Raw genomic sequence first — 15,367 nt, 5'->3', positions numbered from 1 at the left:
GACAGTGAGATGGCTCATCAGTGTTTATTTCACAGATAACCGCCAACTCCACACTCACCTGCCTGGTGTGCTAGGTCATCTGGATCCTCCTCCTCAGTGAACTTGTCACTGTCGAAGGCCCTGCCCTCCTCCTGCAGGAGATTGAGAGCCTTTTCAGGCATCTGAAAGCAGGAAGGGGTCGGAGGGTGAGAGAGTTCACTTTCCACGTGGTGACTCCTTGTCTCCTCTAAAGATGTACTCTCACTAAGTGTCCGTGAGGAAAGTGTTGTCGAAGGCACGACCGATGGCTCTGTCACTGAGCCCTTTCCCCAGCACTAAGAGCAGAACTTTCGCTGGGGTCGATGGTGCAATCAGCCCTGCACACAGTGGGATGGAATCAGATGACAATGATGAAGACATGGCTCCTCACTCTACAGAGCCATGTACAGACTGAGCTGTGCATCCGTGGAGTACCTGGGGGGCCTACCTACCCTATGGGTGTCACCGAAAATTATCACGAGTTCAGAGAGTGGCAGCAAGATGCTTGGAGCAAATCCTGTCAGCCGGTGGTGCTCTGCGCCCTGAATAGTGATGGCTATACACGTCAGGCAGTGTGTAGGGCTTAATGTGACATGTGCTCTGCGTTGCTCTAATATCTATATGTGTTATGTTGTATGGGTATATTCTACACACAGGGCACATGTCTTGTGTGATTTCACCCAACCCAAATCTAAGATGGTACTGATGGGGGGATGCTAGGATGGTGCCTTGTAATATAAGCTTAACAAGAATGAGCACTCTAGTTCAACACCTGCACCAAACAACTGGTCTGGGGATTTAATTTTTTGGCTTTGCCCTCTGAGCTTGAACTTCGACAAATTATTCTCAAATTCGGCTTGCTTCATTCTTGTCTGACCCTTAAGCTTTCCACTAACTTTAGTTCTAATCAGATCAGAACTGTTCAGGCTGAATTTGTTTACTGAAGTTGACCGTTGACCATTCCGTGTAGCCTTGACCTTTCACTAACTGATGTTGAAACTGAACTTCTTTATCCTTGTTTTAACCTGATCCCTTCTACAAAATTTAGTCTACATCGGATTAAAACTGCTTAAGTTGAGCTTGAAATGTGACTGTGACAATTGGTCCATTTTCTGAAAAACAAGAGATCAACCTATAGTGGTCCTTAACTCATCTACTATGTTTGGTCCAAACCAGATCAAAACTGTTTGTCAGACCCTGCTAGCTGCTCGGATTGGCCCAACAGCGGATTAGTCTCTGGGTCACTCGCTTTAACTAGGAGTCACTCTTAGTAACCAGAAGAAAACTGGGTCGGACTGGACCCACTAGGGTGGCTCCAGCAATCTTCCCTGTGTCTAGCTGGATCCAAGGTGATGCTCCCCGGGAATCTGAGTCATCATCAGTCTTACATTGTGAATTTTTATGAAAATCTTCAGATTCACTATTAATACAAAGTCATGTTTTAAAATCACCTCTCCAGGATCGACTTAAGATCTTCTTGTTCCTTTTAAGGCAAAGGGCACTCTTGGGGCTGGCAAAACACCTTGGCAATTCAAATAATCTCCTTTACACAAAGACACAGGGATCGAATTTTGAGCTTGCCCTGTGATCTTGACCACTGATTGTTCTCAAAACTAAACCTTTTCATTCTTCCATGACCTTTAATCCTTTCAACAAAGCTTTGTTCAAGTCAGATCAAAACTGACTTGAAGCTGATATATATATATATATATATATATATATATATATATATATATATATATATATATATATATATATATATATATATATGTTATACTCCTTTGACTTATTTTCTTAACCCCTGCACGCCAGTTGACGTGTATACCTGCTAGCATCTTTCCTCCACCCTTTGAACTTTAACTTATTCATACTCATCGACGGGAGTACCTAGAGTCGTGGGGATTCTTTCATTTGAACGAGGAAGGTTTGGTGAGTCTTATGTATCTTTAGTTTTTTTCTCAAGCTGTTATATTAGTTTTTCCAAAATCACGAAATCACCCGTAGGAAGGAGTGTGCGACGTCGGAAAACCTCCAGTGTGTAGGGGTTAAAGTCCACCCATAACAAAACTACAAATACTCGTATGACGTTTTTTTATGGTGTTCATCTGGAACACTCAGTTAACGCTGGCGTGCCGCAGGGATCAGTTCTGGTGCCAACCCTATTCCTATCTATCTATCTATATACCTAGGCTGCTTCTCCCAAGGAAAGGGAGGTAGCCGAGACAGGACGACACACTCCCCATTTACTCATCCATTCAAACACATTCATTCGCATCTTAGCCCCAAAGGGGAGAACGGACAGATCCTCACCGCATCACACCTCACAAGGGTCAACTGCGCAATGCAATCAGTGACATCCGCAGCAGGGCTCGACAGCAGAGCTGGTTTACCCCTGCCACATCATAACAGACCCATCCCCTTACCCGCACCTGACCTGAGTAGCTGATCAGACCAAATGCGGGAGAATATCCCCTCAGGGCTGCATCATCACTTATTCATTCACAATTTCTCTCCATTTATTTCTGTCACGCACAGCCACTCTTCCTTGTTCAACAGACATCCCTCTCGCATCCAGTGCTCTCTTCACACTGTCCATCCATCCTATTCATGGTCTTCCTCTCAGCCTTACACCTCTCACATCAGATCTAGTTTTCTTTTTCACCAATCGCTCATTATCCATTCTCTCCATATGCCCAAACAATCGCAACACCCTCTGCTCAACTCTACCAGCCATCTCCCCAACAACTCCAGTTCGCCTTCGCACTTCATCATTTCGCACTCGATCCATACAAGTCACTCCACACATACTCCTCAGACACCTCATCTCCATTACATTCAAACTTTTCCTTTCTGCTAAACCCATATTCCAAGTTTCAGGCCCATATAATGCAGTCGGTACCACAACACCCTCATACAGCCTTCTCTTTACATCCATTCTAAGCGAACGACATCTAAATACTTTTTTCATTCCTCCCAGCACCTTTCCTACTTCATTTATTCTAAACTTCACTTCTGCATCTATTCTTCCATTCACAGGGACATGTGACCCTAGATATTTAAAACACTCTACCTCCTCAAGCAACTCGCCATTCAAAACTATATTCATCCCCCTACCATCTACCAACCTCGTACAATTCATCACTTTACTCTTATTCTCATTTACTTTCAATTTCCTCCTTTCACACACCCTTCCAAACTCCTCTACCAACTGTCTCAATCTCTCCTCTGAATCAGCCACTAGTGCAGTATCATCTGCAAACAGCAGCTGCTTCAGATTCCACTCTCCACCATCAATATTCACAAGACTCAAACCTCCACCTAAAACCCTTGCATTCACCTCCCTTACAACACCATCCATGTAAATATTAAACCACCAAGGCAACATCACGCATCCCTGTCGCAGCCCCACTCTCACGGGAAACCAATCACTCACAGCATTTCCCACTCTTACACACGCTGTACTATATACATAAAAACTTTTCACCCCTTTTAGTAACCTACTGTACCATCAAGTCCATACAATCTTAAAACAGTCCACAGAACCTCCCTATCAATTCTATCATATGGTTTCTCTAAATCCAAGAATGCCCAAAACACATCCTTGCCTTTCGCTAAATACTTTTCACACACTTGTCTCACAGCAAACACCTGATCCACGCATCCCCTCCCTTTCCTAAAGCCACACTGCTCATCACCAAGCACTCTCTCTGTACCCTCTCTAACTCTCATAATTAACACTCTACCATGAACCTTACCTACAACACTTAACAGACTTATACCCCTAACGCTAGTAAATTCATACTTACGGTGTCACCCCTGCCTTTATACAACGGGACCACACAAGCACTTGCCAAGTCAACTGGCACCATACCTTTCACAAAGCACACATTCAACAATCTTACTAGCCAGTCAACAATAGTCACTCCACCAATCTTTAGTCATTCCACAGCACACCCATCCATACCTGCAGCTTTCCCTGTTTTCATCTCGTTTACTGCCTTCTCCACTTCCTCCTTCGTGATCAAAGAATCATTCAACTCTCCCAACAGATTTATTCCTTGCACCCTTCCATCTGCCACAATCTCAGCCACCCTTTCCTCCTCTACATTTAACAATCTTTCAGAAAACTCTGCCCATCTCTTCCTTATTGCATCCATCTCAATTAACATCCTTCCATCCTCTGCTTTTACTCGTTCTTCCTTCCCAGACTCTCCCTTTCGCACCCTTTTCACCTCCTTCCAAAACATTTTCTTATTCTGTTGAAAATTCTCTGTCAGCCGCCTACCTCACCTCTCATCTGCTGACACTTTAGCATCACGCACAGCCCTTCTCGCCCTATTCCTCTTTTCCTTATACCTTTCATATGACATCTCATCCTTCCTCTGCAGCCACACTTCATATGAACGTCTCTTCTCAGCCACAGCCATACTTACTTCCTCGCACCACCATTCACTTCCTTTTCTTACACCACCACCCACACGTCTCACACCACACACCTCTTCTGCATGCCCCACCACAGCACTCTTAAACAACTGCCATTCCTCCTCCACACTGCCATTTTCCTGATCTTTCACTGTGTTCCACTCATCTTTCAATTTCTCCTGATACTCTATCTTATTCTCTCTTTTATCCAACTCACTTTCAAAACCTCCCTGCCACACCTAACCCTCCTAGCTCTCACCCATCTCTTACTACTCTTAACTTTCCCTCCACCAGGTAGTGGTCAGACATACCTCCACCCTCCCCTCTCAGAACTCTCACATCCAACAATCTTCCTATTACATTCCTAGACACAACCACATAGTCCATCAAAGCTCTATCAACAACCCTTCCACCCTCCTGTCTCACCCATGTATACTTATAAATATCTTTCTTCTCAAACAGCGTATTTCCAATCATCATCTCTCGCTCAACACATATCCCTCTCATTCGTTCCCCGTTTTCATTTCTTCCAGGCACACCATGCATACCAACTACACCTTCAACTGCTACATTTCCCACTCTAGCATTCAGATCTCCCATCATTACCACATTCACATTCGCTCCAAACCTCTGCAGACACTCATCAACATCATTCCAGAAAGACTCCCTATTCCTGGTTCATATTAATGATCTCTTATTTGTCACCCACAATCCCATCCACTCATATGCAGATGACTCAACACTACATAGTTCATTCACACTCAGACACCCATTTACAGAGTCTAATATCTTTACCTCTCAACTCAGTACAGCTATCGCCATAAATCAAGACCTATCTACAATCAGTGAATGGGGACAAAACAATCTTGTCTCATTTAATGGAAGTAAAACCAAACATATACAATTTACTAATAGACAGATATTGCCAGATTCGTACATTACCTTCGGTGCTACTAATATTCCCATCTCCAAAAGTATTGAAATTCTCGGCATCTCATTTAACAATGCCCTCAGCTGGACCTCTCATGTTAGATCACTTGCAAAAACTGCCTCAAAGAAACTTGGATTATTGTACAGAGTCCGTAACTTCTTCACTGACGAGCAGTTAGCTATAATTTATAAGAGTCACGTGCACTCTCAGCTTGAATATTGCTCACCCTTGTGGAATGGATGTGGAGAGGTTACATTAAAACAACTAGACAAAATTCAGAATAAAGCTGTTAGAATTATTAACAACCCTGCCATTACAAATAAACTACCTCCCCTACAAGTAAGAAGGAATGTTGCCTCCCTTGCATTATTATACAGATATTTTTATGGCAAATGCTCAGACGAAGTTGCGTCCATTGTGCCACCTCTCCATGCCTTCCCTCGTGCTACATGGGCATGTCACTTAGTCATATTGCAGAACTTCTATCAGAAATCTTTCATTCCCCGAACTGCATCTCTCTGGAACTCGCTTCCCCAGGGTTGTTTCCCTCCAACCTTCAACCCACAGCTGGTCAAGTCTAACTGTTACAGATATTTTATGAACAGAGGACACCAGTAATCTGGTGTATGGATTTTTTTTTTTCATCTGTTTTTCCTTCCTCTATTCTGTTATGAACAAAAAAAAGTGTCATAGAAATGAAAGGCGTAATGAAGGTTTTGACTATTTTCTCTCCTGTTCAAAAACTCTGCATCTGAATAAAGTCGTCTGGGGATAATAACAAACAGGAAGATTTGGAGAGCACAACCCCTTCGCTTTACAATCGATCTAATTCCAAACATTTGACAAGTACTCCATGACCTTGATCTATGACAAATTTTTCGCAAAATACTTCATTCTTGCTTGAGTTGCAACAATTACACTAAGGTTATCTAAAGTGAATCAAGGGTGTTTGGAATGACATTGCCCTGTGACCTTGACCTTTGACCTATTATTCTCAAAATATCTCTTCGTTTTTTGCTTAAATTAAACCTTTCCACCACGTTTAATTTAAATAGAAAATGAACTATTTGAGGGTAAGGATAGAAACTTAGCATTGACCAACTGGTCCCATCCGATCCCATGCTGATCCACTACACGTCCGTCAAGTTTGGCCTAACTCCGATGGAAATAGTGAAACATACCTTTTTCCCGTCCTATGACGTATGATATTACTGGGTCAATATATTTCTAGAATCATACCCATTGAAGAATGACACCACTTTAAAAAATAAAGGTCCTACTTTGACTTCTCAGAACAAAAATACTCAAAGAGAGAAGGAAGAAAGAGTATGGATTTTTTTTTTTTTTTTTTAATTTACAGCTTTACCTTTGTGTTTGGACTTATTTAGGAGTTGCTTTAGATACAAAACAGTTTGAGGATTATGGCTAGAGTCTTAAAATTTTCAAATCTTTGGGTTCGGGAATTAAGAAAATTATTTGTTCAGTGTACTGAGCTCTTTGAAAACAACAGACTGAGTGTCTGCTGACACTGATAGTGTTCTGATCGAAATGTTTTATTGCCCTACGCATACACTATGTAAATATTTCATTACGGACAGAAGTGGAGTATCTTGAGGTAGGATGTTGTTAATATGGGTCTGGTAATATTCGTTGGCTAATTGTTTCATGTGATTAGTTTTGTTGTGTGACTCTGCCATACAGTATCAGGGATGCTGTGTGTTGGCACATGGAATTGTGTGCTTCATATATCAAGGTACTGTCTAGTGCAGAGAACTTTAGTTTCAGTGTGAGTTGTGTGGGTGGTTTTGGTGCAGCCCGTGATGCACCGCCGGATTAAGGGGGAGGCCCAAGGGGCCCGGGCCCTGGGCCACCCACCAAGAGGGGGCCTCCCACCAGAGCAGCAGAAAGTTGAGCACAGGCACCCACCTGTGCGGAGAAAGGTATCCCTAATATTCAAAACTGTATCTGGAACATTAAACATATTCTATGAAAAATATTTTTTATTGATCAGTTTATTGCTTCTCTCGACCAACGTCTGCAAGCATATAAACAGATATCAAGCCAATTTAGCTTTTTTAGCCATCTGAAAGAACTGTCTTCAGACGAGCTTCAGGCCGCAGCAGAGCAACTCGTCAGGTCTTATCCAGATGACTTGGACATTACATTTATTGATGAACTGTGTCAGTTTGTAACATTTGCCAATATCTTCACAGACCAGGAGCCAAAAGATATCAGCACTGAGCTTTTCCTGTACAGACTTATCATAGACAAGGGTGTGCAGGACACTTTCCCAAACATTGAGATAGCTCTACGGATATACCTTATTTTGATGGTATCAAACTGCAGTGGCGAATGCTCCTTCTCAAAACTCAAATTAATTGAGAACCAATTACGGACATCCATGAAGCAGAAACGACTTGTAAATCTGGCTATCATGAGCATCGAGTCAGATATACTGCGTGGATTGGACTTTAATGACATCATCAGCAACTTTGCCGCACGAAAATCGAGAAAAGTTTCTGGACTGTAATGGTTATAACTCCATCCATTCTCTGATTTGAACTTTATTTACTTGTTAGTTATACTATACTTTTTCATGAAAAATTAAATAATTTTAACTGAATTTCTCTGTGTAAATAAATTTGGTAAGAACAACTTGTGTTCATTTCATTTCGTGTTTATGCGTTACATATTACAGCATTGGATGAATAGTCCCCGCTCAGTATTTCCTAACTAAAAGTGTCCTATTTATATATTAGGATTTAGGTTAGCAGTCTGTGGTGTATGCCACTGGGGGAGTTGGAAAGGGGGCCTCCCTTCCAAGCGGGCCCCGGGCCTCCCACATGCTTAATCCAGCCGTGCCGTGATGATACACTAAGTGTTGGTCTGTATGATCTGCAAGGTGTTGTAGTGGATGTTGTATAAAATGGGGTCCATGCAGGGGAGGCACAGGGCATCACTGATCTGATATATTGTTTTAGAGTAGGGACAGTGCTATTTTTTGTTGCCCAAAGTCTGTTATTGTAACTGTTCTGAGTGCAAGGTGAATGGATGTGAACTGCTTCTTGATGTGGATATAATTATGGTCCTTATAAGTGAGTCCACTAGTGCATCGCGAAGTGTGATGCTAATGGTGTACCTGTGCCCACGACTGCTGCTGGTGATGAGTCTACTGGTGGATTTGACTGAAGCGATCCTCAGCCTGTTGTCGTTGACCCATGTGTGCCGTGTTGAGGTAGTCTTGTTGCTCTGTACAGGCTGTGATTGTTGTATTATATGTGAATGTCATCTGCACATAAAAGCAATGTTTGTGGGAGGTTGGGGTTTGGGAATATGGATGTTTATGTTCAAAGGTGAGGTTTGAAGAATGGAGTCATGTTGAACTCAGTTTGGATATTTCACGTTCATGCTGACTTTCCCTGAAATCTAACATGTGCTTGGAGAAGGTGGTGGCCAAGAAGATAGAGAGATGACCTTCAGTCCTAATGGACCTAGATTCGAATCCTGGCTGGTGCAGGGAACAGTTTAACAATGTGAATGTCGATAAAGCAGACTTTACTGATCCGCCATAAGACCCTTCGACATTTCATAATACGCCGGTACTAATACCAATACACCTGTCCTGTGTGAGACAGACCTACCATGTTTTCAATATGGACGGTGAGTGTTAGCGCCGAAGTGGTGACACATGGAGGTGACGTGCATAGAGTGACTATGGGGCCTCAGGGAATGGGCTGTTAATCCTATGGCAGGACGAAAATAAAAGTAGTTGGCATAGTAAAGTTTGCTGTTGTTCTCCACATATGTGTTGTAGACTTTTAGTATTAACTGGTGTCGGCGCTCGGCTTCAAAGGTTTTAATAATGAATACTGTTGTACGAGGTGTACAATATGCAGGTATTGCAGAGCTGGTGCCGTTACATGTGTTTTGTGTGAAGCTGGCTCTTAACCCCGAAAAGACCGGCATCGGAATATTTTGACATGCTCAGAACGGGCATAATCGGCGGGTGCGATATGGTGGGGGGTTTGTGAGGGGGTTGTTGGTGGTGGTGATGGGGGAGTTGTGGGGTGGTGCTGGGGGTGGGTTGGGGGAATGGGGGTAGGGTGGGGGAGTGGGGGTAATGGGTTGGGTGAGTGGGGGTGATGGGTTGGGGAGTAGGAGTAGGGTGGGGGAGTGGGGGTGATGGGTGGGGGGATGAGGTGGGGGAAGGGGGTGGGGGTTGGGTTTGGGGTGTGGGGGTGTGGGGATAGGGGACGGTTGCGGGTGGGGGATGGTGGGGAACGTGTGGTGTTTGGGATGGGGGGTTGGGTTTGGGGTGTGGGGGTGTGGGGATAGGGGACGGTTGCGGGTGGGGGATGGTGGGGAACGTGTGGTGTTTGGGGTGGGGGGTTGGGTTTAGGGGGAGGGAGTGGGGGTGGGGTGTTCGGGTGAGGGGTGGTGGTAGGGCATTGTGGTGGTGGGGGAGGGGTGGTGGGGGTTGGGGAGTGGTTGGGGGTGGTGGGAGGTGGGAGTGGGGGGGTCGGGGTGGAAAGGGTGGGGGGTGGTGTGTGGGTGTGGTGGTAGGTGGGTGGGGGTGGTAGGTGGGTGGGGGTGGTGTGTGGGTGTGGTGGTAGGTGGGTGGGGGTGGGGTAGGGGTGGGGGGGACATGACCGCATATGTGGACACTCGTCATTTAGGGGATGCTTTTGGAATGTCGCACTCTAAAGCCGTGTGGTGAGGTTACAAGTGGGATATAAGGTGCAACTTTTTTGTTAATTTGGCGTTCAGCTATTTTTGGATGGCGTGCCAAACAGAGTTACTGATCATCAAGAAGAAGGGTATGTAAGGTTATTGTTTGGATTAAGTATGGGGATGGCAGTTCCACGTTTCCACATTGATGGAATGCTACAATGTGCGTATGAATAGTTGCTGATGTTTGTGAAGGCAAAGGTTGTTGTGTGGTCCTTAATGATTCAAGCATAGGTTGCTTTTGCCATGCCGTCTTGTGCTTGTGAAATTCTCTGTTTGAGAATGTTATGTAACTGCTTTGTAGTGAATTGAGTTACGTTGAGGTCGAGTGGAAAAGACTGTCTATGCAGTAAAGATTGTTTGTCCTACTCAGTGCATGTTGAAGAAAGATGACTTATGTTTGCCCGGTGATTCACGATTGACTTTGCTTATTCTTTGTAACAACCTATGTGTTGAGTGTTGGAGATATGGCAACAAGGGTCTTGGACATGCTTATTTGTGTTGAGTCTTTTGTAGAGCCGAAAGGAGTCTGTGAATTGGGTTAATGTTACATAACCTGTCCAGACAACTGTTTTCTTTGTTGCAATTTTGTTGTCACTGCTTAACTGAAGGATCCTTATGACTCTACATGGGAGAGGGAATTTGTATTTGAGTGAGTCCTGTTGTTTTATGAGGCGTACACTCTCCGGTGTAAAAGATGGATTGTGATGTCTTTTGTTGCCTCGTGAAATATGATGTTCGTCTATGTTAAATTAATTTAGAATAGTAACTTGCAGGACGGCTGAAGGAACATGAGGCGTTAGAGTGTGAAAGCTTGTTATATTTAGAAAGAACAAAGCTCTTTCTGGCAGATCGAGGTAAGGATTTACCACAAGTCTATACGGAAAGGAAGATTGAAATCCAGAGATCAGTTGTAATCGCAACCTTTTACAAGCCAATACTTTGTTGTTGATAGTAGTGCATCAGAGTCAATGAATCAATGTATTTTTTAAAAGGATAAAATAAATACTGCATACTTATGTGCCTTAGAAAAAAACAATAATGTGCAGAAAAAACTCAGACAGTTTTCGGTCAGGTATGCAAGTGTCCTTCCAGAGTAATTAAAGAATTTTTGACTGAAGCGCACCCAACCAACAGGCTGTAGTGCCACAGACGTCGCTTCTGAGAAGGGTCCACAGATCTTTCTGGACTGAAAGGATGGTGTGCAAAAATATGACTGTGATCGTAGGAGCCCAAAGAAACAAAAGAGGGAGATTGACGGATTTAGCAGATCAGTAATTGTAAGAAAGGGATCAAGCATGTTAGAAGCATAAAGGAGTACAAATTAAAGCAAACAGCAACAGATCCTTTGGTTCCTTTTAGGCTGTTTGTTACATGAGAGGTGATATCGAATGCAGCATTTCAATCTGCCGAAGACAAGGATAGTAAAGAAGGAAGGCACCCCTCACCCATCAAACCCTCCAACAGAATCTGGCAGGAAATAATGACAAGGAATACCATGCAGCATAGAAAAGCTGTCATGAAAATTTCGTATATGGGTGAATGAAATCCATTTTCTGAACCGTACTATTTTAACCTGCAAGAGAAAAGCATCTAGCCAACTTAAGGAACATGTCTTTTGTTTTACGGTTACTTGCCCTGTATGTCATCAACAGCAAAGTAATCTTAATTAATAAATGTGTTTTTTCAGAAGTGAACATGCTTACTTGGGGATTAGAAACCTAATACTTATCCATGCAGTTTTTTAAATGTTATTAATGTATCACAGTTAACCACATAAGGAAGTAACTTGTTCTCAATATTTGCAGCTTTATTGAAGAAGTGATCAGCTTGCTCTGGGTAGAAACGCGTGCCAAAGATTTTATATCCATTACTTCTGATATAATTTGACCATCTACTGTGAAGTACAGTACTTTTTGACTGCCATATTACAATGTCCTTTGAAGGTTTTGTATACTGTAGTTTACGCTTAGTAAAGGTAAAAAGATTCAGCTCTTCTACTCATTCCAATTTGCTTGGTTTCTCAAGTTAGATATAATTTTTGTCACCCTTCGATGCACTCTCTATATCCTTTTTATAATACGGTGACAGAAGTGGACGCAGTGCTCCAAGTGTGGGTATGCTAAGGAATTATACAAAGTCAGGATGATATTTTTTTTATTTATATTCGAGTGCTCTACCTATGAATCCAGTCAGTTTATTGGAATTTTTAACAGCCTCCGCTCAGTGTTCGTTTGGTTTTGGTAGCTCCTAAGTCTTTTTTCATGGTTTACTCCATCAAGTAGAATGTTACTCATGGTTTAACCGGTGCGTATGTTTTTACTGCGAACGATTAGCACTATATATTTATAATAATGAAGCCCATTTACCATGATCAGGCCCAATTAAACAGTTGATCAAGATCTCTCTCAGTTACCTGTTTCTACAATGCTGTGTTTGCATTGTTACCTATTTTAGTACCATCGCGAAATTTAGAAATCATACCAAATAACCCCTCACTCTTATCATTTATGTATATTAGAAAAAGAATAGGACATAAGACTGAATCCTGTGGCACTCCACTTGTAATGTCTGTTCAGTTTGATTCTTTTCCACGTACTGCAACTCTTTGCTTTCGTCGGGTGATCCAATCTTCGATCCACACTGCCACTGAAGCAATGTGCCTTTAGCTTTTGAAAGAGTTTTGAGTAGAACTTTGCAAAAAATAAAAATAAAATGAAAATCAAGACAGACACCGTCAACAGATTTGATTTCGTCATACATGTTCAGTATATCTGTAAAAAACACCAATCAATTAATAAAGCAGGAGCAATAATTCCAAAAACCTTGTTTTGAATCTTTAATGAGATTATGTCTCTCTGTGTTTCACAAACTTGTCTCTGAAAACAGTTTCGGGCAACTAACAAACCATGTTAAATAATGGGCGGTGGTGTTCTGGTTGTGCTTTGTTGCCCCTTTTGACCATCGTACATGGATGGACAGTGTGAAGAGAGCGCTGGATGCGAGAGGGATGTCTGTTGAGCAAGGAAGAGTGGCTGTGCGTGACAGAAATAAATGGAGAGAAATTGTGAATGAATAAGTGATGACGCAGCCCTGAGGGGATATTCTCCCGCTTTTGGTCTGATCAGCTAGTCAGGTCAGGTGCGGGTAAGGGGATGGGTCTGTTATGATGTGGCAGGGGTAAACCAGTTCTGCTGTCGGGCCCTGCTGTGGATGTCACTGATTGCATTGCGCAGTTGACCCTTGTGCGTTGTGATGCAGTGAGGATCTGTCCGTTCTCCCCTTTGGGGCTAAGATGCGAATAAATGTGTTTGAATGGATGAGTAAATGGAGAGTGAGTCGTCCTGTCTCGGCTACCTCCCTTTCCTTGGGGGAAGCAGCCTAGGTATATAGATAGATAGATAGATAGACATTTGCAAGCTTCCACTTGTCTGGCATTACTTGTTTTTAGTGATAAGCTAAAAATGTTTGAATAAAGGCCTTGATGTTTCATTCTGTAGTTCCTATAATGCTCGTGGAGATATTTTCTCCATCCTTAAGTTTTCTGACTGCAAGTCGTACATCGTGTTCGCCACCTGCATTATCATTGCTTATGTTACATTTTATAGGAACTGGGAAAAATGTAGGAATCCGACAAGAAGAAAATATTAGGAATCCTCACAATTTTGGTTTCATCAGTGTGCTCTCCGTTATCTGTAATTAAGTGACTGAGGGTCCTGTTGCTGGAGTTATCTTTTTGCTTCTGGTGTAACTAAAAAATTCATTAGGATATGATTTACTGGTACTGGCATTATGTACCTCAATGTTTTTCTTATTTTGTTTAATGAATTTTTTGATGTTCCATTGAACTGCATCACATTTGTTTTTATCACATTAATTCCTTGTGGCGTTATTATTTGTGTATGCATTTTTTTTTTCAAATAGACAATAATGTTTAGTATCGGAATTCCACCATTTGGTTTTAGAGTTTTTGGCAGGAATTCTGTTGCCCATTGGAATACAATACTTGACAGCACTGTAAAGAGTTTTTAGGAAAATTGCCATACATCACTGAATCTAACATTTCAGCAATGGGATGTCAACCATGGGCACCTACAACTGTCTGTAATGTATGAAAATTGCCCTCTTATAGCTGGTCGTTTTCTCGTAACTGGCCTTGACACGATCTTCACTGAATTTAAAGTTGAATGTAATTATACTGTGATCACTTAAACTAACGTACAATAACGTTGCACACTTTTTTTTTTTTTTTTTTTTTTTAAATGTGACTAAGACAAGATTTAAGTTGTCAGCTCTGTGTCGTGGGTAATTTATGAACTGATGCAATGAAATTTCCAGCAAGTGTGTACATAGCTCCAGCCCTGTGTGCGAGCATAGGGCTTCTTCCCCTTTCAAAAGAGGTAAATTAAAATCGCCAAATAGTAGAATGCTTTAGAAAACAAGAGATTTTGGCGATTTGGTTAGACATTTCTTTGTTAGTGTTAAGTGACTGTCCAATTGAGCATTATATTAACTCGAGTGATTTTGACAAAATTAATTTCTAAGCTGAAGGCAAATACTGTCGATGATGTCAATAGATGGCTTGGTGATTAAAACTGGATGAAATCCTGATTCAACAGATAACAACACATCACCCGGCTCCATCCACCCTTTCATTATTGAAAATGCGATAGCCTGGTTAATTAAACTCCTCTTGGATAACTCTTAGCTCAGTATTTAGCCACGATTTTCTTATACCCGTTGGATCATAATCTTCAGTCAACACATGAGCCTCTAAATAAGAAAAATTATTATGGAGACTGCACACACTTACAAAACGTGGTTTAATGTATTTTCCTTTCTTATGTAGGGAGATAACATTATGTGTACTTTTATCATATTCTATGATATCTACATAGGTTGGTGCGTTCACGTCCAATGATTTAAAAAAAAAAAAAAATGTACTGTGTTACTAAGCAAATGACTGAGACAGGCATAACCAATGGCATTCAAGTGTTGTCCATCGTCCGAAAATAGCGTTCGCTGCTCATAAAAATGGTTCCACGTGTCAATAAACTCCAAGCCATCCTGCAAGCAAAGTGATTTGAACCTGTTGTTTTTAATGAAAGCTGTACTGAAAAAGACATTCACTACTTCGATCCACAGTAGTATGCCTGATACTAAAATGTTAGTTTTCTCTCTGTAAAGCCAGACCATCTCTGTATCTCTCTAACAGCTCTGATCGGTTTCGTACGATAGCATTAGTACCTATATGAATAATAACCAGGC

General features: G+C 42.1%; 1 protein-coding gene across 1 annotated transcript; it reads left to right on the top strand.

Annotated features, from left to right (window-relative positions):
• The first annotated feature begins 341 nt into the window (after positions 1 to 341).
• On the top strand, positions 342 to 7,901 carry LOC145405564 (uncharacterized). The gene is made up of 2 exons (XM_080276897.1): positions 342 to 582; positions 7,474 to 7,901. The coding sequence occupies exons 1-2, from the start codon at positions 342 to 344 to the stop codon at positions 7,899 to 7,901; spliced, it is 669 nt and encodes a 222-aa protein (XP_080133023.1).
• Positions 7,902 to 15,367: the final 7,466 nt, after the last annotated feature.

The sequence above is a fragment of the Coenobita brevimanus genome, chromosome 67 (genome assembly GCF_032717465.1).
Source record: "Coenobita brevimanus isolate Jiangsu-jjx chromosome 67, ASM3271746v2, whole genome shotgun sequence".
NCBI classification, from domain to species: Eukaryota; Metazoa; Arthropoda; class Malacostraca; order Decapoda; family Coenobitidae; genus Coenobita; species Coenobita brevimanus.
Note: the sequence above shows the minus strand (reverse complement) of the source record. Positions and strands in the feature narration are given on the sequence as shown.

Bases quoted from the DNA above. Each gene is read 5' to 3' on its own strand.
- LOC145405564 (XM_080276897.1), top strand. From the start codon at position 342: ATGGTGCAATCAGCCCTGCACACAGTGGGATGGAATCAGATGACAATG. The intron at 583-7,473 runs GTCAGGCAGTGT...AACTGTCTTCAG, and splicing joins GAATAGTGATGGCTATACAC to ACGAGCTTCAGGCCGCAGCA.